General features: G+C 36.4%; 2 protein-coding genes across 3 annotated transcripts in view; one reads left to right on the plus strand and one right to left on the minus strand.

The window, feature by feature from the left end:
• The first annotated feature begins 3959 nt into the window (after nucleotides 1-3959).
• Nucleotides 3960-26340, plus strand: part of LOC145249623 (putative oligoribonuclease) — a 123596-nt gene continuing 101215 nt past the window's right edge. The window contains exon 1 of one of the 2 annotated variants that reach the window (XM_080111353.1): nucleotides 3960-4630. In XM_080111353.1, the coding sequence (XP_079967479.1) occupies nucleotides 4539-4630 (92 nt within the window). In that variant the 5' untranslated portion in view covers nucleotides 3960-4538. The remainder of the gene's footprint in view (nucleotides 4631-26340) is intronic. The other variant, XR_013863557.1, reaches the window with a different exon arrangement.
• Nucleotides 18151-26340, minus strand: part of LOC145249622 (cyclin-dependent kinase 7-like) — a 54548-nt gene continuing 46358 nt past the window's right edge. The window contains exon 11 of the mRNA XM_080111352.1: nucleotides 18151-18330. Coding sequence (XP_079967478.1) covers nucleotides 18299-18330 — 32 coding nt within the window. The 3' untranslated portion in view covers nucleotides 18151-18298. The remainder of the gene's footprint in view (nucleotides 18331-26340) is intronic.

Here is a 26340-nt window from a genome sequence, read left to right on the forward strand (position 1 = left end):
TCATTGCATGTGTCTTGTCATCAATTTTAGGAATGAGTGATAAGTATGTGATAAGGCCTAAGAATTCTGTTAAATGTTTCTTACAACTTGGATAAGGCATATTTTGTAGGTCTTTGAACTTTTCTGGGTCTGAGCATTTTCATGATAAATCATCCTGAAAAAAGGATATGCTTTTTGACTTAATTTCATATTTTGTTGAATTAAACATAAAACCATTAGCAGCAGTGACTTGCATGAACCTGTGCAGAATCTTATTGTATTCTTCATCTGTTTTGCTATAAACAACAACGCTGTCAGCGATTCCTACCACACCCATCAACTTGTTCAAGTATCTGCTTGATCTTCATTTGAAAAATATCTTGTGATACACTCAATCCAAATGGTAATACGAGATTGGAATGTTGTTAGCAATTGAGATTCACTGTCCAGTAATATAGACCAATAACCAGCTTTAGCATCTAGTTTAGAAAATAGCTTTGCACCTGCAAAATGGTGTATTAGCCCTTCTACTAAGTTGCATGGTATGGATTTTTGAACACTGTATTCAGATGCCTTGAGTCTAAACAGATTCTCAGATATCCACCTTAATATAAGTATGCTAAGCTTTAAACCCAATTTGTTAATTCTGTCACATTTCTGATGATATTGTTTTTGACCATGTTGCCAAGTTTTTGTTTTATGCTGTCTTTTAAGACAATTAGTTTATTTTTTAGGTGCATCAATGTGTGCTGTATGCTTTTGTTGATTGATAGTCTCACACACCCTGTTGTGGAGGCAATTTTATCAAACCAGTCTGAATCCATCTACACCAGGTCTTTGATTGCATTGATTGGTGTTACTGCAAGAGTTTGGTGTGCATTGGCTTTTTTGACTGCAATGAAGAGTAATTAATTTGAGACGTTCTATCAAGGATAGTCCTAGAACTATTGGCCCTTGCACATCTACAATGTAAAAAATACTGTTGTGCCAGTCTGGTTCATTGTATTTACATGGTATGTTGATGTTATTATAACATTTTCTTAGAGTGCTGTTGAAACACCATCAGCGTTTAATATCTTTGGAAACATTTTATGAAATGAAAAGACGGTTTCCTTGGGGTCCTATGTTAATTTTCAATTGCAACCTGTGTATTCCACTTTTATTTGGCAATTTTATGTTTACATAAACAAAGCCTTCATCTCTCTGAATGATAGAGAATGTTTGATGCTATTAAATGTTAGGCTTTTGAGTTGTTAGCCTAATCCTTGGACGCATTGCCTTTTCTTGGACTGGTTCCTCCGATATTGTAGTGAATGTTCTGACTTTGATTTTTTATGGTCTCCGTTTCATGACTTTGACCTTTGTCTTGGTTTTAGTTTGCTTGATAAACAAACTGTTGCTCAGTGATTAGCTTTCTCACATGTGCTGTATCTAGACCAAAATGCTGGGCAGGCTTCACAACAAAATTCATGGTTTCTACCACGATTGAGGCAATAACTAAAGTTCTTGGAACGTTTTGGCATTCTTATAGCTTGAATAGTTGCACTTTTATCCTTGTTATTATTCAACATGCCTCTGATTTGTTTTAAGTGTATACTAGAAGCTTCATATGCTTTGTCGATATAAACAGTTGCTTCCAGTATTGTTTTTTCTTAACAATTCTTTTTGAAAATCCGGAATTGAAGTGCTGGCAATAATCAGATAACGAACATGAGATGTCTACATCTGTTTACAAAATCTTCTAACGATTCTTCTTGTTTCTGTTTGTAAGACATTAGTTTTAATTGATAGATTCCAACATTTTATTTTGGATCAAGCTGTTCTATGAACCTCTTAAAAATAATTTCAGGATGATGTTTTTCTTCTTCCATCAACGGCCATATATTAAAACTCTTCAGTTCCTTGTTACCAATGTGCAATAAAATGTAGTTTACTTATTGTTGTTTTTATTTTGTTAAGAATGAAATAGTTCTGTGCGTCATGATTAAGTTGCTTAAATCCATGTTAAATAGAGAAATTGTCAACCACCTCATCAAAAACAAGCTACTCAGAGACAAGCAATATGGTTTTTGTCCTGTGAGATCTACAACTAATACACTGATGGTAATTTCACACAGGATTAGTGAATTTATCGATGGAGGTTTCCACTCAAGAGCAATAGTTCTTGACATATGAGGCAATTGAACGGGTTTGGCAAAAAGGTCTACTTCACAAGATTTCAAGCTATGGAATATCTGGAAATGTCATTTCAACTATCAATTCTTTTCTCTCCGATAGTATTTGTCAATGTGTAGAAGTCTGAAACTCAAAGTATCAATGCTGATATGCCTCAAGGATCCATCGTAGGCCCAACTCCCTTCTTTATCTTCATTAATGATCTTCCAAATCACATTTGAAGTTCATTCATCGACATATATAGCCACACTTCAAAGGTTAACAATGACCAAGATTTCTCCCCTTAGACCTTGAGCAAATAGTGCAATGGAGCAAAAGGTGGCTGGTTAATTTTAACACATCAAAAACTAAGCTTCTATCTTTTCACTATAAACGCTCTGATCCTCACTTTGCGTCAATTGATATGAATGGCTCTCACCTCAAGAAGCTCCTTCAAATCTGTTGTCACGGTCCCTGGAAAATTGGTTGTATTATTTTACAATTCCAGAAGGTTTCTCACTCCTGATACAATCCTCAATCTGTATAAGAGCCAGATACGTCCTAAAATGGAGTACTGTTGCCACCAAACACCCTATCCTGCCTGGACAAAGTTCAAAACCGCCTTTTCCCCTGCAACCTCTTTCTCGCAGAAGAGACGTTGTAACCGTGTCTCTGCTCTATTGTTATCATAGCAAGTGCTTGTTTGAACTTTAATCTCACCCAACTTTCACAAAAAAAACACTCATCTAGCTACAACCACTAACAACAATTTCCCCCACTTTCTATCTGTGCCGAAATTAAAATGCAAATTCCATGAAAAAGGCTTCTTTCTTAGAACTGCCTGCCTGTGGAACTCTGTCCCACTGACCTGCTTTCCAGCTGACTACAATATGGTCATCTTCAAGTCCAATGTAAACAAGTTCTTGTTGAGACGTACCCTTAAATAATCAAATTATGCCTGATTTTCCCCACTAACGATTACTACAGATTAATGTTATCATAACTAGCGTGCTGTTTTGCCTGGAAATTTATAATGGTCAGAAAATGGGTGATCATTTTATGTTATATGTAGGAAAGTGATCCCACACTACAAAATATAAAATATTGGCTAAGATTATACTAAAAAAGGAATTCCTGAGAAACATGCACAGTTAATGGTTACACAGAAGAAGAAAAAATTGGTCAAATTGGTGATAGTTAGAAAACATGATCAATTTATGTCAAATTTATATAGGTAAGCGATACTCCACTATGAAATCTTAAATATGTGATAAACAGTAAAAACAACAGAACTCTAACGACTTAATCAGTAATTTGTACACAGTAAAACAAAAACAATCGTAGAAAATGCTACAAAAATACACTAATTAACAACCTCATCTAACCTTACCATAAAACAATTACGATTGAAAAACTCGGAAAGAAAAACGCAAACTAACAACAACAAAAATATTTTAGAATTTGACTGAGGAATCAATTTCGCATAGAAATTTAATGACAAATAATCCCCCATTTTTCGAGGTATTCTAAAGTTTTAAGGCATTTTTTTTCTTTTCTTTTATATTGAAGGTAAATCATGCGCGTTTTTTTCGGGGGGGGGGGCTTACCAGTAGGACTTAGGGTTAATAGTACAGACATTTCCCAGCTCAACTCCTAGACACGATCAGGAATAGTAGGCCCTTACGTTCTAGGCGGCAATATACCGTGTTTGGGATGAAAATGAGTGAAAAAAAACAAAAGAAAAAAAAAAAAAGAAAAGAAAATAGAAAAAATTTTGAAGTTTAAAAAAATTAGTGAACTATCCTGAAAAGTTAAAATGGCTCAAAAATGCGTGATGATTTTGTTTAATTTATATACAAAACTGACTCCACCTTAAATTCTATAGTAATTGTATTTTTTCTTCTTTTCTTTTTCTCTAAGTTTTTTTTTTTTAAAAGTAGAATCTCATGGATGGGGAAAATTAATCTACAAATTTATTGAATCTACTTTTCACCGGATTGTAGCTACTGCTGAGAGAGAGAGAGAGAGAGAGAGAGAGAGAGAGAGAGAGTCTGGTCTTTCTGACTCGCGTTCCATTTTGTGAATATCACGATTAAAATTTGTCCAAATTAAAAAATAAAAAAAAATGGAGTGAGCAGAAAGATATAGGGTTTTCCCCCACCCCCCTCATTTGACAACAAAAATCAATTCCACCCCGGAATTTTTCATTGCACGATTTAGAGAGGTGTAAACTAAAATAAAAATTTTCACCTAATAGGTCAACGACGCCCACATTTTTCTTCTTTTCTCTCTAAAAAAAAAAAAAAAAATTATCCAAGCAGTTTTCATGTTTAATAATATAATTGAATCCATCTGTTGAATTGTTATTCTTTTCAAGTCCGTGGCTGCAAATACTGATTCGCTCGATGCAATCCGGAAACAAACAACAAAAAGGGGCGATACAAAATGAAAAGCAGATTCCCGAAACGGAAAACGAAAAAGCAAAATGGAAAGAAAGGTTTTGGTTTATTTAGTGTTTTATTGAATTTTTATTGTGTAAATCGTTTTCTATTTTTTGTTTTATTTTATTTATAATTACCGCAGTTTTTGCTTTTTCTTTTTATTTTCAGTCACGTGAACATTTTATTTTTTTTGTAAATTGTTGCATTTTATTTATTTTTGTAATTACTAGTTATTAAATTTGCAATTATTTTCGAATGTTACTTTTTAGTTGTTTGTTTTGACGTTATTTTTATCATTATTATTATTATTATTATTATTATTATTGTGGCCTTCGTGTCTTGTTCTACGAAATTCGAACTATTTTGACGAGATCAATTTCGTTTCGTTTATTCTCCGTTTTTCTTAACAATGTTCAGTCAATTTTATTTGGTGATTTAGTCACAGTTGCTTGACTCTTTGAATTTTTGTAGCGACACAATCATAAAGACAGCATTTTCGATCAAATTTGAAGTGATATAGTTTATATTTCATCTTTATAATTTATTTTACCAAACATTCGTTAACATCTATGCAGAAAATTTGCTGCTATTTTCAACGACTGTTATCCCGCAGGTCATAGTTACCAAGGTAAGGTACTAAAAAAATACAACAATAAAAACAAGAAAGAAGCAAGAAACGACCGTCTAGAAGATAAAATAATTTATTGAGGAAAAAAAGGGTAAAAAAAAAATGATTTAAATAATAAGAAAATGTAAAATGTTCACTTGCGTCTGCAACTGCTAAATTTGTCGCTTTAGCAAGGTCCAACACACCTTAAGTAACTATGTAAAAAAAAAAAAAAAGGCAGTAGAGAGAGTGAGGAAAAAAAGAGAGAGAGAGATAAATAGAAAGAAGTCACTTTTACAATGGAAGATTATAGTATCTTTTTACGTGTGGACGAAAATAAGTCAACATAAATTACTTCCCCTTAATCGTCACAATATCTCTTTTCAACTTTGGGTAAATCAATCCACGTTGTTCTTTGTAGATGACGAAAATAAAACCACGACTGTTCAAAGTTTATTTGGTAATTCACGTAATTTTGCCCCTTCGGTAGCTGAGTTTCCACCACCTCGCTCGGCGGAATTTCCTTTCTTATCATGCACATCAAAGTCGACTTTCCATTTGTAATCCGCCTAAACTTAGCCTCGCAGCATTTCAATCTCGTGTATGCCATTAAACAACTTCTTCATTCGTAGAAGAAGTGTTCTGTCTTTTACCCTCCAATTCACGAAGGTTACTGATTTTTATGTCTTTACTGACATATCTTCTTCGACTTTTTATAGTCTAGTGTCGGAATTTTATTTTTTATTGACGTCGCCAGCAGCAGTGCAAAGGGAAGGGGGGGATCAGCATTTTTGGTTAGCCTGTAGCATTCATGTTACCCTCTTCCCAGCAGTCATACATACAGAGAGGCCTTTTCAGCTGGCGAATATGTGTACGTGCGTGCGTCACTCTCTCTCTCTTTGTCCATTTAAGTCCTCGCGGACATTTCTTTCACTCTTTGATTAGTGTCTTACCTTTTTCTTAGTATCATCATCATTGCTTGATGATGATTGGCTGCTATGAAAACAATCCCAGAAATCTCTTTTTCTTGTGCCTTTTTCAAATCAGTTCTGGATAAGACTTTGTGAGAGCAAGTCTCGTTTCTGGGATTCCGTCGAGTGGAAACATAAATTCACTCAGTTACTTCACTAAGGGTGAGATCCTTTATTGAGTGGTTGAAAAATACACCATTTATTGAAAAAATAAAGTGTGGCAGAGGCTGTCACTATTTTATTTATTCTTGCCCAAAGTGTTGAACGAGAGACTTGTCACCAGTGATTTATTTTCTTTGTCCCCTTTCGAACGGATGAAGAAATAGCAAGACAACCCTTTTCAGAGAAAAGGAATATTATTTCAGAAGAAAAAGAAAAAGACAATCTTTTTCAGAGAAAAGGATTTCCATTCGGACACTCCATACCATGAAGAGAGAGAGAGAGAGCCAAACTTTTAAAAGAATCCTTTTGAAGGTTTCATTTATTTTGAAAAAATAAAAAGACGGGGGGAAAACTTAGAAAGAACCTTGCAACTCAGCCTTGCATGTTTTCTTTCCTGGAAAGACTGAATTTAAAGACTTGAAAGAACTATTTTCTATTTTGTGCATGTGCTTTTCATTTCAGCCTTTCTTTACAGTAAGAATTGTTTTCTTGTTTTGTTTTTTTTTTATTTCATGTTACCTTAAAGGTTTTTTTAAAAATGTTAACTTTGGAAAATAAAAGCAATCATAACATTTTATTTTCTTTTAAATAAATTCGGATCATTTTAATCTCATTTCAGGTCTGTATTTCATTTGATCATTTCTCTAGTTTCCCATTCCCAGAAAATTTGCTTTACTTGATTTTTCCTTTTTTTTCTCTCTCTCTCTTTTAATTTGTTACCCTAAAAAACGAATTTTGGTGACGACCCCAAAATTCCGTCACTAGTCACAACATCTGGATAAACATAACCTTCACTTGGTTAGCTTATTTCCAAACTTTCTTGATTTCCAACTGTTTTAAAGTTCAGTTAAGACTATTTGTAATTTTTATGTCTTTTTTGACAGAGAAAAAGTTCACTAGTGAACGCCAAATCCTCAACTGGCAAAATAATGCAAATCTTCAAAAAACAAGTGAGAACTTTCGAACCAATCAGTGAGTACAATTAAGTCACATGATACAACAATCATCATCATCACATCAGAAATAGATAAAAGAATAAGAAAGAAGAAAAGGAAAAAGAGAAAAAAGATTAAACAGGAATAAAATTCCAACACTAACCTAACTCTAATCCAACTGGCAGCCATTCAGACTTAGGATTTGTGACAAAAAATGCTGGAAACTGCCTAAAAATGTTAGAATGGCCCAGAAAAGATGGAGGATTATTTTTTACATTGGATTTATATACGAGACTGATCCCCTACTCTAAATTCTAAAATAGATGGCTTTATTGTAAGTTTTCTTCTTTCATTTTTTTTCATTATTGTATAAAAGAAGAGAACATTTTATTTTGTGCATGTGTGTGATACAGAATGGCAACGACCAATAGACTGACAAAAACCAAATTACTGTTTTTTATTTTATTTAACTATTTAAAATATTTTAAAATCTATTATTTCTGAACAACATTTGTTTTTTTTTCCAGAAAGATAAAACCCTGAATTTTATTATTAAAAGGGGAATAATATACTTTTTCTATCATTTTTAATAGGATTTGAAATTTTTCCAAAAAAATCGATACCAATCCAATTTTTGTAATTTTCACTGAAGACAAAAATAAAATTTAAATATTTTTTAAAAAACCTTTTGAATCAATTAAATTAATGTTTTTTCACGTCTAAATAAGATTTAGGATAATTTGCTATAAGAACATGCAAAAATATTAGAATATAAGTGCCTGAATGTCAAATAATTCCATTTTTTTTTTTTTGTGAGTAGGAAATTTTGTAAATCCATGGACGACAGCATCATGACAGATTTAAAATATCTATTTTAAAGTATGGAAGCATAAACGTGTCTAAATGTTTATTTAAGCATTTTCATGAATTTAAAAATTTTAATGCAACCAAACAAGCAAATATTTTTTTTTAAATAATTGAATAAAATTATAATTCCAAACGCCATTTATGGAAAAATACCTTTAATATTATGTTATTTTCAGCTTAAAATATTTTTGTTTGTAACCATTGTTGGCCACCATACATGATAACCTAAGTAATAGATAAAATGCAGAAATAATTATTGTAATTTTTAAACGTCCACAGTGGTATGTATCTATTCTTCAAAGTATTCTCTATTTAATAGTATATTGGCAAAACTGGGTTTCTAAAAGAAAATTTGAAATTTATCTTTAAAGATTTAAAAGTAGTGTTTTTCATAAAAATAATGAAAAAAAATTTTTTATGCTAATCTGAACAATAATAATTATTAATAACATAGTCAAAAAATTTCACACTTCAAAATGTAAAAGATGAAAAATTAAACACATTCAAAATTCGGATTTTCAATCTCAGAATTTGAAGAGCAGCTATTTTTTTTTTTTTTTTTGCAGTTAAATGGGCTGGTAAACAGAAAAAAAAAAAATAAATAAAATAAACAAAAGTTCAGCTAGAATTCGTCAATGTTAACTTTCTCTCTCACTTTTCAGCACGCGTTCTCCCCTCACTTTTGTCAACAGGTATTTTATTAAAAAAACTGACTCCATTCCATTTGTATATGAGTGGAGTGGGCGATGAGAGCTCATGCGATTCCACAAGACTACGCCTTATAAATCCACGGCCGCCATCTTTAATCCCTCTCTCTCTCAGATCTTACCTGAAGGTAAGTCATATAGCCACATAATGCACACACACGTGGGTGCTTAGCTTATTACATTCAACTCTATACTCCCCCATGGTCTCCAGATCACATATGTGGCATTGTAGACATGGTCGTTTGTTGTGGGCACTCCTATGAAGGGGAATTGGCTGGACTACTCCATCTTCATCGGAGATTTCAGAAGAGGCATCAGCGTTAGGGTTTGCAGTCGTACCATCAGGTGGGACTTTATTTTCATCAGAGTTCTCAGAAGGGTTACTGGAACTATCGGCATCAGTGTTGAGGTTCGCAGTCATACCATCACGGGAAATAGATTGGATCCACAGGTCATCGTTGGCTGATTCACCACTACCGCTACTCGCTAACTGGTTCATATTTAGGGCAGGTCGGATATCCTTCACATGATGTGGGGTACTGTTGACTAGCACGGCCTGCTCACTGATGATGCCAGTGATTCGTCCTCTTTGAAAGCTGGTGGTACATTGGTTATTAGAAGGCTTCACCCACACAGTGTTCCCTAACTCATACGGTCCTCAGGTTCCCTATCGATCAGACAGACGGGCATCAATGTCCTTGATGCACATTCGATAGCAATGGATCACATTGGTGGGTGCGCTTGCAACAGTCACAGCATCCTTTGGTGTTGCATTATATCTATAGACCGCCTCTGCGATCCTGCATTGTTTTCTTGCCGTGATCCTCTTCATGTTTGCCACTTGGCACATACACACATCAGTGTCTGAGCTGGGTTCACCACTCATCTACGAAACGCCTGAACTCTCCACTGCAGAAGGCCGTGTCGTTGTCTGTGAGGATCTCTTCAGGTGGCCCTCTATCATGAAATATGGATTCACGGATGACACTGGAGGAATCTTGTCTTATTAATGGGCGCCAGATCACAAACATTGTTAGTCCACAATTGATCAGAGTGAGGAAGTGCTGGCTACCGTAGTGGGTTATGTCCATACCTAGTCGGCTCCAAGTTGTGTTTACTCCCAGCCGACCTTTCTGCCATCTGGCCGGGACGGGGTCAATTGACTGGCATGTTTGGCATTCCTTGACTACTGCTTTCACTGAACTTTTGGACACCGACGAATTGGACAACTGCACAAAATAATATGTCTGTTCCACTCCAGGGTACCCACTGAGGTTATGTATCTTCCTGATTTCGGTCCGCCACTTCAATAGAGGCGGCACATATACCAGCCATCCTTGATCCAATCACAGAGTTTCCTTCATTTGATCGGGCACATGGTACTCTGTTACCTCATTCCACAGTTTGGCTGGTTCCTATTTTTCTGATCACTTCCATGAGGCTGTCCAAGCCTACTGCTGCTGGTCAGATTCGACAATAAAATCTGGCAGGTCAATCTTCAGTGCAGCGCACACTGGAACCTTCTCCTAAAATTGTACTGCCCCCATCTGCGATATGTGAGCACCACCTATGGCTCTGATGGCATCATAGCAGTGTTTTCATGTTAATCAAATTTCCAGTTCATGTGCGAATGTTCACAGCGCCCACCCCACAGCATGTCCACGTCTCTCCACTGAGGGTGGTCACCCTGATATTCTTCTTCTTCCAAGTGCGGCAGTAGTCCGCGCTCACTATGGCGAAGCATGCTGGATACATGTAGATCAAAGCCTGTGTTATGACAAGCTGATTGCGATATATATAAACTAGCGTTTTTTGCTAGTGAGAGAGTTTTTGATCGGCATGCTGTCGGGAAGGAGTCATAATCAGTGTGCCGCTGAGGCAGTCCTTGGCGATATGGCACATTGGGAGAATATTTTTTTGTAAAGGAAAAGCATCCAACTAAGCCGAGTTGTAACGTCACGGTGGAGCAAAGTTTACTGATGTAACAAGTAAAAGAAAGAGTCTTGATCGGCGTGTCGGTTAGGGCTACCTCAATAGGACGGCACATCGGAAAATATCTATATATATAAAAGCAAAAATGTATGTATGTATGTATGTATGCTTTTCCTTGATGTCCACAAAAGGCTTCTTTCAGAGAAGCGCTCGCTCGGTTCACAACTTCTTAAAACTTTTTATATCATCTATAAATTGTAATATCTCACACTTAACCACGGAGCTCACCTGTCTATTTAATTTTATTGACTTTCAAACGTTAATTATTCCACATTTCCCGCATCGGCGCGCGTTACATTCGGTTTTCGGTATAAACACAAAGCGAAACTCGACTCTAATAACAGGCCCAGAGCTAGTGAACGTTTGGTCAATGTCGACTTCGTCATATCAGACGGGGGGAGCGGGTTTTTAAAAACAAACAAACTGATTTATTGACCTCATTAAAAACTGTCCCGCATAAAATGCTGACTGCTGAATACCTATCGCCGTCTCGTCAATCAAAAACGCGCACCTGTTTTTTTTTTTTTTCACACTTTACTATTTTCCAACTGCGCATCGTCAAGGCTTTGTTTTTTTTTTCACAGGCACCTGTTTTTTTTCACACACACCTGCAAACACCCAGGCAACGCCGGGTACCCCTCGCTAGTATCTTTATAAAGGAGAAGTGTCCAACAAAGCCAAGTTGTAAAGTTGCAGTAGAGAAAGGCGACTGATGTAACCAAAGAAAGAACGAAAGATAATTTCTTTGTGAAGTCACGATGGTGAAAGGCAACTAATGTAACCAGTGAAGGAAAGAGTAGATTCTTTCAGAGAGCGAGTAAAGACTGGTCGACTACCAATCGGATAGGCAGTGCACAACTCCTGCCCCACCATGACCACGGACCTAGAAATCCAGACGCCCGCAGTGTTCATCACTCATGGTTCCACATCGATGTAACAAGTAATTGGTGTTTTATTTTTTGTTGTAATATACTCAGACTTATTATTTATAACAAGTCGTCTGTTTTTTTTCTTTGTCTTTCTCTCTCATCTTGTGACGTCATAAGAAAACATCATAGAAAGGCTCTAATGCAAGCAGAGCATCGGTGATAAAGAACAGCATTCTTTTTAACCTAACCCTTATGATGCTTCTTTTCAGCCAAAGATGGCAAGCTAAGCCTTAATTATATTAATGCTAGCACTATCTCCCTCCTTCACTGCCCGATCTAATCTAGACTCTAGTGTTGCTTTAACGACCCTAGATTCTAGATTGAGTTGCCTGCTAAAACTAGCAGAAAAGGACCTAATGGCTTCCTTAATTTTGACCCACCACTTATTCCCAATTACAGCCCCCATCAATTCCCGCTGTAGGGTTACTAATAACCCATCACGATAACCCTCCACGTTGAACTTCCGATAACCGGCTAATCTAGACTTAGGTCTATCTAAGTTTACAAGTCAATAATCCGAGTAAATTATGTTGTAAAAACTTGGACAATTCAATACTCCTAGGTCGACTTGCCTTACTAAGAACCGGTCGATATAACTCGAAAGTTGTACCGCACAGGAGCCGTGCCTACTTATCCAAGTTCACACTAAGTCACGGGGCTGTTCATTTTGTAATTTGTCGATAAGATCAAACTTATCTACAAACTCATGAAATAAAATAGCATCCTGATCTCTGTTAGTATTCCTAGAAGGTAGCCCAAATCAATCTAAATAGGGATCCAGGACCGCGTTCTAGTCTTCTGCTAAGATAACTGTTTAAAAAGTACTCATGAACTGCTTGATTCGCTGGAAAAAAAAAAAAAAAAAAAAAAGCAACATGCTCAATGTGACTATTAGGCGCATAAATTTCAATGAAACAAAACGCCCTACTTTTTATGGTAACATCCAAAATGCACAGTCTCCCCTTATGATCCATGTAGCACGGGTCACACAACGCATCTAAAGATCTTTTAACTAGCCAAGAAACACCATTCAAATGAGAATTAAAGTATGCTGAGAAAGTGCAATATATCTTAGGCAGAGCATCCAAATGGTCACCTGAAATAAGATGGGTTTCTTTCAAAAAACAAATAACCACTCAGAGGTGCTGTAGGTTCAGGTTCAAGTGAAATTTTCACAAGTCAACCCTTAGCCCCCAGAGCTTCAAAGTAGCCAGCTTGAGATCCATGATAGTGCCTTAGGGTTGGGAACCAGAAACAAACATTGTGGTCATTAGCATGCCAATGGCTCTTGTGATAGAATAGGTACCAATTGTCAATGAGCCCATCACGAGAAATACTGCCAACATGCAAGGGATATGTTAATTTAGCTATCCTATACAGGATAGGGTGCATTTTTACCGAGACCCACCCAACAGAACATTTTCATAAATTACAGATATCTTTAAATATGGCTAGAGGTATAACAAGATCGAAGGCTTTGTTAGCCTCTTCCAACATAAACCATGTCCTTGCTTCTTTTTTTCGAATCAGTATTCTTTTAGTGTTTGAGAAATTGTTGGGATCGTTGACTAGTTTTCTAGCCACCTCTCTGAATTCTATTAGTTTTGTTAGGTCAACCCCTTTGAAATAGACAGAATTGTTCATTTAGGTATTGCTAATGCAACAGATTTCCTTGCCGAAGAGGTAGAGTTTTTTCTTCTTATCCAGGGAGAGGCTTCCCTTTTAAGGGTTGCTGAGTTTTCAGCGTCCATAGGGGTGTGTGGTGAAGGTAGGACTTTTGCAGGGGATGCAGGAGGAGTATTATGGGGGGGGGCAGAAGTAGAAAGAACAGGGAAAGCGTGAGATTTAAACTTTTTGACTAGACTGAGGAGAATCAATTTAGGTTGTTTCTGGGGGACAGGGGATGTGAATGGAGGAGGCATAACTTTAGCTGGTGAACGTGGTTTTGTCTTTGATCAGGTTCAGTGCTTTATGTAGTTTGGGGCTTTGTTTAGGAGAAGGGGGTCGAGGTTTGCTGGGTGATCTGGGAGTGGTTGTTTTTTGAGCGTCTAATTTATTTTTGAGATTCACTGTCTACATATTTGGTTTTGCCAGGGTCATTCTTTAATTGTGGCCTCCTCCCTTATTTCACCAAGACTCAAGCGGCCAGAGGTTTTTTTTTTCCAATAGCAATTGAAGTTTTCTTCTGGATTGTCGTCCTTAGCCATCTCTTGGGGGAGGGGGAGGGGATCCCTTACTGACAGCTGAATCTCCAGATGTTGCCCTACTTTTGATTTTGGATTTGTTGGGGGGGGGGGGGCGGTTCTAGAAGCAATCTGATGTGAAGTGGCCAATTTCGACACAATTCCAGCAGGTTGGCTGCTAAAATGATTTGGAGCTTTTCATCCCCCACTTCTAGCAAGAATGGGATATTTGTAAAGTTTTCCTTGTTAAGTAAGATGTCAAAAGACCAAATTTTATGGAATTCATTAAATTGAATTGAGACGATTTCTTTAAATTTTAGGAAGAAAGCACCAATATGCTGTCACTCAATGTGGTGCAGAATGTGAAACACCAAGACAGTGGATCTTCTTCTATCCATGTATCCAGTTCTTAAGATGTAGCCAGGCAGTCTTCTATAGTGCTGAACAACACACGCTCCAAGTGCTGTACGCCTTGCACTTTATGACACATTCAGGTCTAAATCCTGCTGTTGTCAGTAAATTGATTATTATATCTGTAATTGCTCTTATCACTTATCGCTTTTATATTTACGATGAATAGTACTAAGCATGTCTTGAATTTCTTCGAATTTAGGAATGTTCACAATTAATCCTGTTTCAGTAACAAAATTAAGGTATTGTTTCGCCCTCTCTACGAATTTCGTAACATTGATTTCCACTTTTGAAGGTTTGATCCAGTTGTTGCTTGGCACAGAAGATGTAGCGTCTTCTGACCCCTTTTCCATTGTGCATATCTTGATAGGCGTTTGGCCAGTGGAAGCAGCCATAGTCAAACCGTTAAAAAACGGTCGTTATATATAAAAAAAAAAGTTCAGCAAAACTGTTATACAAAATAACAGTAAGAAAAAAAAAAAAAAAAAGACAGTAAAAAAAAACAAAAAAGGCACAGTAAAAAAAAAAAAATCTGGCATAAAAAAAATGGCAATAAAAATAACAATAACGATAATAACAACAAAGAGCGCAATAGTAATCAAGAATAACCAACTGGGAAATAATGACGGTATGCTCTCTCAAAGTTGGGAGGTTCTATTTATAAACGATGTTGATAAGAACTGACAAATCAAATTAATTCATGTTCTGTTATCAACCAAGCAGAAATCAGAATTGCTCCATAAAAATTAAATCTTTTTAGCATTCCAGTACATAATTTTTTCATGTCAACACGAGAAGGATCTTTTGCTCTTTTGCTGCAAAATTATAAAGTCCAGAACCTGTACAGAACAGCTGCCCACTAAGAATTCTTCATCTCCAGGACTTCTATAGAATAGCTACCCATCGGAAATTTCTCAGAAATTAAACATAGCTTCCAATTCAAGAGTGTACACTTTTGAATTGGAAGCTATGTTTAATTTCTGAGAAATTTCCGATGGGTAGCTATTCTATAGAAGTCCTGGAGATGAAGAATTCTTAGTGGGCAGCTGTTCTGTACAGGTTTTGGACTTTATAATTTTCAACTGTCTTTCTAGTATATGTCCCGAGGATTTGCTACTGCATTTGATATTCGACTTTTTACAGATTTAGTGAAGATATTTACACACTCCATTGTGTCGGGTCATATAGTAACAATTCCCAGCAGAACCTTACAATTGGACGTCAGGTTGGTCACATTCTACTTCTGTATTGCAGAACCTACACTATCTGTCATTGCTGAGATCACTCATTTTCTCCTGATCATAGTGGAGCAATCCTATTTTCAGCCAGTATATGGAGTCTTCTTTATCTATATAGTCCTGAGTGAATTCATCCAGAAAATACTTGGCATGCTGTTGGTTGGCACATTCTTTCAATTTTTTGTAATGGAAGTTCTTTGTGTATTTTTGGCAAAAACAAATTTAGTTAAAAATTATATATTTATATCATTAATTGCTAAATAATAAATGTACATTTTGCAGCACTTTAAAAAAATTAAATTTCATTTTTTTAAGTGCTATAAAATCTACATAACATAAAATAAATTCATGGTAATTTTTAGATACAATTTAAATTAAATTTGTATGCCTTACTTTGTAACATTTATAAAAGTACATTTTGAAAATTGATAAATTTCAAATTACATCTTGTATCTTAATTTTTAAAGATTATCAAAAAACATTTTGTTTAACCATATTCAGAACCACTGGTGTGAAATTCATATACTCCAATTTTGGTAGCTTATTTACCTTTTGTTGCTTTCTGTCTCTGAATTCAGACCATATATATATATATATATATATATGGTGGAACGATAAATTTGTCCCCCCTAAAGAAAAAAATACTTCAGCTTTATTTAAAAAATTTTATAAAAAAAAATCAATTCAGGTAATGTAGTAGAGCTGACATCTATTCAATGTAGCCACCTTCAGTCTCAGTCACTGTGTGGAACTGGGAGCATGTCTTTTCCACAGGCGCTGGCGGGAGCTCGGCAAATGGTGGAAATCAGGCTGGCTTTGGTGTTGTGTGAGGTCATGTTGGTGTTCTTGACATATGACCAAACGATATAGTCCAGCGGGTTCAGGTCAGGGGAGGAGGGGCCGGTGAGAGAAGGGTATAAAGTCGTAGCACTCCTCCTGAATCTAAGCCTGAGTCTTTTTAAACTTGTGGGCCAGCAATGAGTTCTGCTGCCACACCCAGAATCTACCAGAAGACACCTGATTGTACCAGGGCATCACCACACTCTTCAGCACATCCAGGTACACTTTGGTGTTGACTTTTAAGTCAACTTTGGTGGCATGGTGGCCCTCACTTGAAACCACCCCAAAGGCCATAACTGTGGCGGGAAACTTTGTTTTCATCACCCTGCGCAGGTCTCTGTTATCCGGATTTGTATTTTGAGAGTTCTGGCAATGGTCCTGTTGTCATCACTTGGATCGGTAGAGAGAGCGAGTGTATAATAACGCATCTCCGATCTTGCTCATTGAACATTGTGTCACTTTCAGACATGATAAAAGGCTCTTATCGCTCTTGGGATTTGTACATAACTGGCCAACTAGTGAACAGTCTGTAACAAAAAAAGAAAACTTGTTTTCATCAAATGGAAATGGAATCATGTCGTCTTTTCTAGGGCAACAAATTTATCATTCCACCCTGTAGTAATAAGTAGTAACACTATACATCTATACATTCTTATTCAATATGGTGTCTTGTTCATTTGATCAACACATCGCTACATGCATTTGGACAACTTCCATTTTGTTCATTTGATCAACATTGTTATTTGTTGCGCAAGGGAAAAAACAAAAGAAGATTTTTGATACTGGGTTTCTCAAAATTATTACACATGCAATATTCTTAGCTTGATTTTAGGATCGTGTAGTTTTCAAATTCTTTTTACAACAAACAAAAAACTTGAGTTTCTAAATGCAGCAGAGACATCTTTTTACTGATAAATTAGCCACAAAATAAAAATAGAGACAAATATTTATGTGTGCCATTAGTATAATATAGTTGGCCCCTTATTTGTAATTGACTTAACATACAGAAAACATTTAAAAAACTATGCTAACAAAATAACCTCAGGTAATTTGACAGTAAACTAGGGTTCTTAACTCACATTTTACCCAACTCTAGCATTTTGTTAAATAATAATTTTTTGTCTAACGTCAAACTAGGTGTCAAAGTCAAAGTAATAACAAATAAGAAAGTAGTTTAGGAGATGAGGAGGAAGAGAAAGAAGATAAGGGAGTAAAATGAAGGGGAAGAAGAGAAAGAAAAGGAGGGTGTAAATGAAGATGAGGGAGTAAAATGAAGAGGAAGAAGAGAAAGAAGAGGAGGAAGTAAAATGAAGGGGGGAGTAAAAAGAGTAAGAAAGAATGCAGTGAAGAGGAGAGACAGATGATCAAGAGGACTTTCCATGGCTGAATCGTTGATCGTCAATTAGTATAACACGGAGACATTTATACCAAAAATATATTGTATTTATTATATCCAATGATAAATCGTCATCTCTGTGCTGGGAAGAGAGAAGTAGACAAATCAGTTTTCTGTTTATTGTCACCAAACTTTATGTAAAGTTTTGTGAACCAATTCTGAGAAAAATCAGGAAGCTAACAGAATAACTGCCAGTGACACACCATAAGTTCTTTTCAATTAACAGCTGAGATAAAAAAATAGACATATCCAAAGAAAATGAGAAAAGCAAAGTTCCTTTTTAATTCAATCACATATTGCAACTTTGCAAACACAGACATAAATAAATAAAAACAAAATTCTAGAAAAATAAAAATCTTTAATTATTTTTTATACTTTTTGTTTTTCATTTGAAAAGTCCTTTTTGATTTCTTCATAAAATCTGTGTGAAATGCAAATAAAAAAAATCAGTCGCCTCCCTCCAGTCCTTTTGACCAAATTCAAATCTTAAAAAACGAGCCGCTTTGCAAGAGAACCTTCTGAAAAAAAAAAAAAAAGTTTGTTATTGTAAAAGAAATGAAAAAATAAAAAGGCACAATTTCCAAAAGAAATTCTGTGCATATATAATTAGAGGATGCATAAAAATATGAAACATTGATTTTATTGATTTTTGACATTTATAAAACATAACTGGAAATAGAGATAAAAAATTTGAGAAAGGATTACAACTAAACAAAATGACAAATCTAAATAAAACAGACTATATCAAATCGTAATCTTTTTATTCAATATTTTAGGCCATATTTGGTCAAATTCCTACTACTAAGATCTTTCTAAATAAGCAAAACATACAAGTAGAATTCACAAAAAGCAAACTACCTAAAAGATTAACATTTATGCTGATTATAGCCCAACTCTCTATTTTAATGTTTTTTGCCCATCTCCCTGATGTCAGTTACAATATGTAGCTGATCTAAAAGGTGATCTGGGTTCAGTTTTGGATTTTATTTAATCCAATTAAAACTCAGCTTGTATCTTTTAATCTAAGATGTGTCCCTTTTCTTCCTGAGATTCTCATGGCTGGCTCTGCTCTTCAGGAGAAATCACCTCTGAAACTTCTTGGTCTTTATTTCTCAACTTGTTGGAGCTTATACATTAGATTCTTTCTGTTTCTTGTAAAGTTGAGTCTATTGTATATCATATTTCAAAGCTCACGTAAATTGATGAAATAGTTTTATTTTTAAATAAAAAAATCAAATTTTATGAGTATCCAAGAATTGACCCATCATTTTGATTATTCAACAGTAATTCATACTTACTACATTTATGTTGTAATGCCTAGAAATGCACATTTATCGCTTAAAAATTTTCTCTATAAGAATAGAAATACTGGATCAATTTACATAACTTTTGGAATATGATATTTTCGTTTTATCATGGGTACATACATTGTATAGATATTCTCGATGACATATAGAATAAAGACCTCAGAAACCAAGAGACTTAAATGGGACACATTCCAATTGACATTGGTTGACTTCCAACATATGTATCATTTGCAAAAAACATACACAACCTGAGTTGTTTGTTCTATTTGTTGATTTTTAATATAAAGGAAAGATTTATTTAAACAAAAATGGAGAGAATATATTTTTTTTAATGTTGGATGATATTTTTTTCTTGTGGGGGTGGGGGTTCTTTTTTTTTAGACAAAACATTTTAATAAACGAACATGAAGATCATGATTTTTTTTAAATGGAAATTTTCAATGCTCACCTTTCCTGTCTTTGGTGAATGAAGGAGAAATCCTTCTAGACCTAGGCAATTTTTATGCATCAAATATTAAAGTTTAATTTACTAAACTTTTAAAAACAAACCAAACATTGCAGAGCACAGTTTAGAAACTTTTGCATTTTTTTTTTATAAGCAACAAGTATAAACAAACAAAATAAGATTTAACAAACACACAAATCTATTTATGAATCATTTTATGACATTTATTTAAAAAATATTCTATTTACTTGTCTAAAAAGTATTTTCTGAGTGTCTTTTATGCCACAAAAATTCTTTTAGATAGGAATTTAAGTGAGATCTCCTACGACCGAGCATTCACTTAATAAACCGTTTATGATGATTCCAATAACTTTCTAATGTCTGCATATGGACTTGATTTATACGATTCACAAACTAACATGAATAGTTTACAGTACAGTGGGAAAATCACAAATCATTCGCTATGATTTTCCACTCATCACATATATCATGAGATTAAATCAAAATTTAATATTTTAAAAAATTATTAAAACTATTTTTTGTCGTTAAAATTAATGTTTTTAAAAATACTTAAATACAGATTGATGTAATTTAAATTTTTGCATCAATCTAGAGAGCCTCTTTGCTGGGAGGCCAAAGGTTTTATATATTTTTTAAAATTTAAATGTATTATTTTATAAATTTAAATTAAATATAAATTACATTACTCATACAGAATGAAGTCATTAAAAAAACAATAATTTATTTTTTTTATTCAAAATATTCAAATTTACACCCCAAACAAGGCATGCTGCCACTTTGAAGTAGGGGGCTACTATCAGGAACATAAGTTGCAGGGGTATTATGAAGGGAGATGAGTAGCAAGATGTCTGTTCACATTACACTTGAACTTCAGCATGTCAGTAGAGTTGGGAAAGCAGAATCCCGGAAGCGAATTCCAAAGTCTAGCAGTTCTGGGGAAACATACAATATCTGTGTTTGTTTATTAATAAGTTTTGTAAAACAAAAAATAAAAATGCAGCCGACATTAAAAAATAAATATTTAATATTTTTTCTGAAATGCCTAATGCTACAAGAAAAAGGGAACCTTATCTTGTAAGTAAGAAAAACATTAGACCGAGATTCGAACTTTGTAAGCAAGGTTTAGAAATAGATTCAGAAATGGAATGTGGAATTTCACATTATTCAGTTTCACATAAAATAGTTTAGAGATGTTGTTGCAAAAGGAATTTTGATGGTTCAATTCTTTTTATGAAAACTGAATTAAAATAAGGTCAGCTAGAAAATAAATAACAATGCAAATTAAATATGTTGAAAAATAGGTTAGGAAAAAAATAGGAGTGAGAATTCTTTGTCTGCAGAAATGGTTTGGAAACGTGTACAAACCATGCATGTTCAGGCCACGTGGGTTGATCATGTTTTTGGACACACGTGTGACGTCATGGCAGAAATGAATTCTCAATATAGGAGCTAGAGTCGAAGATGAGTTAGACAGAGTTGGAGACGAAGATAGGAGACAGAGCTGACATGGTCAGAGGAGGGTCTCTTTGGAAGCGAGAGAGAGTTTTAAACATGTAGAAACAACTTTGAATTCCTGGATGTGATCATCATTTCGACCGGTCAAATGGAATAATATTTTTGTAACTGCCGTCTTCGTGTCGTCTTTCTACAACAAAGGTGATGTGAAATCATCTTTAATCAACTTTATACAACCTATCTTCTCTCCATCATAAGTAATGATTGTCCTCCCCTCTTGTGGTAAAAGAACTGATCACCCCCTCCCTCCTCTCTAATATATGTGTTAAGAAGAAACATCACAGAACTGTATAAATGTCTCCATCTTCTCCCCCTCATCAATATGAATGTCTCCATCTTCTCCCCCTCAACAATATGTCTCCATCTTCTCCCCCTCATCAATATGTCTCCATCTTCTCCCCCTCATCAATATGAATGTTTCCATCTTCTCCCCCTCATCAATATGAATGTCTCCATCTTCTCCCCCTCATCAATATGAATGTTTCCATCTTCTCCCCCTCATCAATATGAATGTTTCCATCTTCTCCCCCTCATCAATATGAATGTCTCCATCTTCTCCCCCTCATCAATATGAATGTTTCCATCTTCTCCCCCTCATCAATATGAATGTCTCCATCTTCTCCCCCTCATCAATATGAATGCCTCCATCTTCTCCCCCTCATCAATATGAATGTCTCCATCTTCTCCCCCTCATCAATATGAATGTCTCCATCTTCTCCCCCTCATCAATATGAATGTCTCCATCTTCTCCCCCTCATCAATATGAATGTCTCCATCTTCTCCCCCTCATCAATATGAATGTCTCCATCTTCTCCCCCTCATCAATATGAATGTCTCCATCTTCTCCCCCTCATCAATATGAATGTCTCCATCTTCTCCCCCTCATCAATATGAATGTCTCCATCTTCTCCCCCTCATCAATATGAATGTCTCCATCTTCTCCCCTTCATCAATATGAATGTCTCCCTCTTCTCCCCCTCATCAATATGAATGTCTCCATCTTCTCCCCCTCATCAATATGAATGTCTCCATCTTCTCCCCCTCATCAATATGAATGTCTCCATCTTCTCCCCCTCATCAATATGAATGTCTCCATCTTCTCCCCCTCATCAATATAAATTTCTCCATCTTCTCCCCTCATCAATATGAATGTTTCCATCTTCTCCCCCTCATCAATATGAATGTTTCCATCTTCTCCCCCTCATCAATATGAATGTCTCCATCTTCTCCCCCTCATCAATATGAATGTTTCCATCTTCTCCCCCTCATCAATATGAATGTCTCCATCTTCTCCCCCTCATCAATATGAATGTCTCCATCTTCTCCCCCTCATCAATATGAATGTTTCCATCTTCTCCCCCTCATCAATATGAATGTCTCCATCTTCTCCCCCTCATCAATATGAATGTCTCCATCTTCTCCCCCTCATCAATATGAATGTCTCCATCTTCTCCCCCTCATCAATATGAATGTCTCCATCTTCTCCCCCTCATCAATATGAATGTCTCCATCTTCTCCCCCTCATCAATATGAATGTCTCCATCTTCTCCCCCTCATCAATATGAATGTCTCCATCTTCTCCCCCTCATCAATATGAATGTCTCCATCTTCTCCCCCTCATCAATATGAATGTCTCCATCTTCTCCCCCTCATCAATATGAATGTCTCCATCTTCTCCCCCTCATCAATATGAATGTTTCCATCTCCTCCCCCTCATCAATATGAATGTCTCCATCTTCTCCCCCTCATCAATATGAATGTCTCCATCTTCTCCCCCTATTAACATGAATGTTTCCATCTTCTCCCCCTCATCAATATGAATGTCTCCATCTTCTCCCCCTCATCAATATGAATGTCTCCATCTTCTCCCCCTCATCAATATGAATGTCTCCATCTTCTCCCCCTCATCAATATGAATGTCTCCATCTTCTCCCCCTCATCAATATGAATGTCTCCATCTTCTCCCCCTCATCAATATGAATGTCTCCATCTTCTCCCCCTCATCAATATGAATGTCTCCATCTTCTCCCCCTCATCAATATGAATGTCTCCATCTTCTCCCCCTCATCAATATGAATGTTTCCATCTCCTCCCCCTCATCAATATGAATGTCTCCATCTTCTCCCCCTCATCAATATGAATGTTTCCATCTTCTCCCCCTCATCAATATGAATGTCTCCATCTTCTCCCCCTCATCAATATGAATGTCTCCATCTTCTCCCCCTCATCAATATGAATGTTTCCATCTTCTCCCCCTCATCAATATGAATGTCTCCATCTTCTCCCCCTCATCAATATGAATGTCTCCATCTTCTCCCCCTCATCAATATGAATGTCTCCATCTTCTCCCCCTCATCAATATGAATGTCTCCATCTTCTCCCCCTCATCAATATGAATGTCTCCATCTTCTCCCCCTCATCAATATGAATGTCTCCATCTTCTCCCCCTCATCAATATGAATGTCTCCATCTTCTCCCCCTCATCAATATGAATGTCTCCATCTTCTCCCCCTCATCAATATGAATGTCTCCATCTTCTCCCCCTCATCAATATGAATGTCTCCATCTTCTCCCCCTCATCAATATGAATGTCTCCATCTTCTCCCCCTCATCAATATGAATGTCTCCATCTTCTCCCCCTCATCAATATGAATGTCTCCATCTTCTCCCCCTCATCAATATGAATGTCTCCATCTTCTCCCCCTCATCAATATGAATGTTTCCATCTCCTCCCCCTCATCAATATGAATGTCTCCATCTTCTCCCCCTCATCAATATGAATGTCTCCATCTTCTCCCCCTATTAACATGAATGTTTCCATCTTCTCCCCCTCATCAATATGAATGTCTCCATCTTCTCCCCCTCATCAATATGAATGTCTCCATCTTCTCCCCCTCATCAATATGAATGTCTCCATCTTCTCCCCCTCATCAATATGAATGTCTCCATCTTCTCCCCCTCATCAATATGAATGTCTCCATCTTCTCCCCCTCATCAATATGAATGTTTCCATCTTCTCCCCCTCATCAATATGAATGTCTCCATCTTCTCCCCCTCATCAATATGAATGTCTCCATCTTCTCCCCCTCATCAATATGAATGTCTCCATCTTCTCCCCCTCATCAATATGAATGTCTCCATCTTCTCCCCCTCATCAATATGAATGTCTCCATCTTCTCCCCCTCATCAATATGAATGTCTCCATCTTCTCCCCCTCATCAATATGAATGTCTCCATCTTCTCCCCCTCATCAATATGAATGTTTCCATCTCCTCCCCCTCATCAATATGAATGTCTCCATCTTCTCCCCCTCATCAATATGAATGTCTTCATCTTCTCCCCCTATTAACATGAATGTTTCCATCTTCTCCCCCTCATCAATATGAATGTCTCCATCTTCTCCCCCTCATCAATATGAATGTCTCCATCTTCTCCCCCTCATCAATATGAATGTCTCCATCTTCTCCCCCTCATCAATATGAATGTCTCCATCTTCTCCCCCTCATCAATATAAATTTCTCCATCTTCTCCCCTCATCAATATGAATGTCTCCATCTTCTCCCCCTCATCAATATAAATTTCTCCATCTTCTCCCCTCATCAATATGAATGTCTCCATCTTCTCCCCCTCATCAATATGAATGTCTCCATCTTCTCCCCCTCATCAATATGAATGTCTCCATCTTCTCCCCCTCATCAATATGAATGTTTCCATCTTCTCCCCCTCATCAATATGAATGTTTCCATCTTCTCCCCCTCATCCATATGAACGTTTCCATCTTCTCCCCCTCATCAATATGAATGTCTCCATCTTCTCCCCCTCATCAATATGAATGTTTCCATCTTCTCCCCCTCATCAATATGAATGTTTCCATCTTCTCCCCCTCATCAATATAAATTTCTCCATCTTCTCCCCTCATCAATATGAATGTCTCCATCTTCTCCCCCTCATCAATATGAATGTCTCCATCTTCTCCCCCTCATCAATATGAATGTTTCCATCTTCTCCCCCTCATCAATATGAATGTTTCCATCTTCTCCCCCTCATCAATATAAATTTCTCCATCTTCTCCCCTCATCAATATGAATGTCTCCATCTTCTCCCCCTCATCAATATGAATGTCTCCATCTTCTCCCCCTCATCAATATGAATGTTTCCATCTTCTCCCCCTCATCAATATGAATGTTTCCATCTTCTCCCCCTCATCCATATGAACGTTTCCATCTTCTCCCCTCATCAATATGAATGTCTCCATCTTCTCCCCCTCATCAATATGAATGTTTCCATCTTCTCCCCCTCATCCATATGAATGTTTCCATCTTCTCCCCCTCATCAATATGAATGTTTCCATCTTCTCCCCCTCATCAATATGAATGTCTCCATCTTCTCCCCCTCATCCATATGAACGTTTCCATCTTCTCCCCTCATCAATATGAATGTCTCCATCTTCTCCCCCTCATCAATATGAATGTTTCCATCTTCTCCCCCTCATCAATATGAATGTTTCCATCTTCTCCCCTCATCAATATGAATGTCTCCATCTTCTCCCCCTCATCAATATGAATGTCTCCATCTTCTCCCCCTCATCAATATGAATGTTTCCATCTTCTCCCCCTCATCAATATGAATGTTTCCATCTTCTCCCCTCATCAATATGAATGTTTCCATCTTCTCCCCTCATCAATATGAATGTTTCCATCTTCTCCCCCTCATCAATATGAATGTCTCCATCTTCTCCCCCTCATCAATATGAATGTCTCCATCTTCTCCCCCTCATCAATATGAATGTCTCCATCTTCTCCCCCTCATCAATATGAATGTTTCCATCTTCTCCCCCTCATCAATATGAATGTTTCCATCTTCTCCCCCTCATCAATATGAATGTTTCCATCTTCTCCCCTCATCAATATGAATGTTTCCATCTTCTCCCCCTCATCAATATGAATGTTTCCATCTTCTCCCCCTCATCAATATGAATGTTTCCATCTTCTCCCCTCATCAATATGAATGTTTCCATCTTCTCCCCCTCATCAATATGAATGTCTCCATCTTCTCCCCCTCATCAATATGAATGTTTCCATCTTCTCCCCTCATCAATATGAATGTTTCCATCTTCTCCCCTCATCAATATGAATGTCTCCATCTTCTCCCCCTCATCAATATGAATGTCTCCATCTTCTCCCCCTCATCAATATGAATGTCTCCATCTTCTCCCCCTCATCAATATGAATGTTTCCATC

The sequence above is a fragment of the Euprymna scolopes genome, chromosome 28, assembly GCF_053919585.1.
Source record: "Euprymna scolopes isolate OS-2025 chromosome 28, ASM5391958v1, whole genome shotgun sequence".
NCBI classification, from domain to species: Eukaryota; Metazoa; Mollusca; class Cephalopoda; order Sepiida; family Sepiolidae; genus Euprymna; species Euprymna scolopes.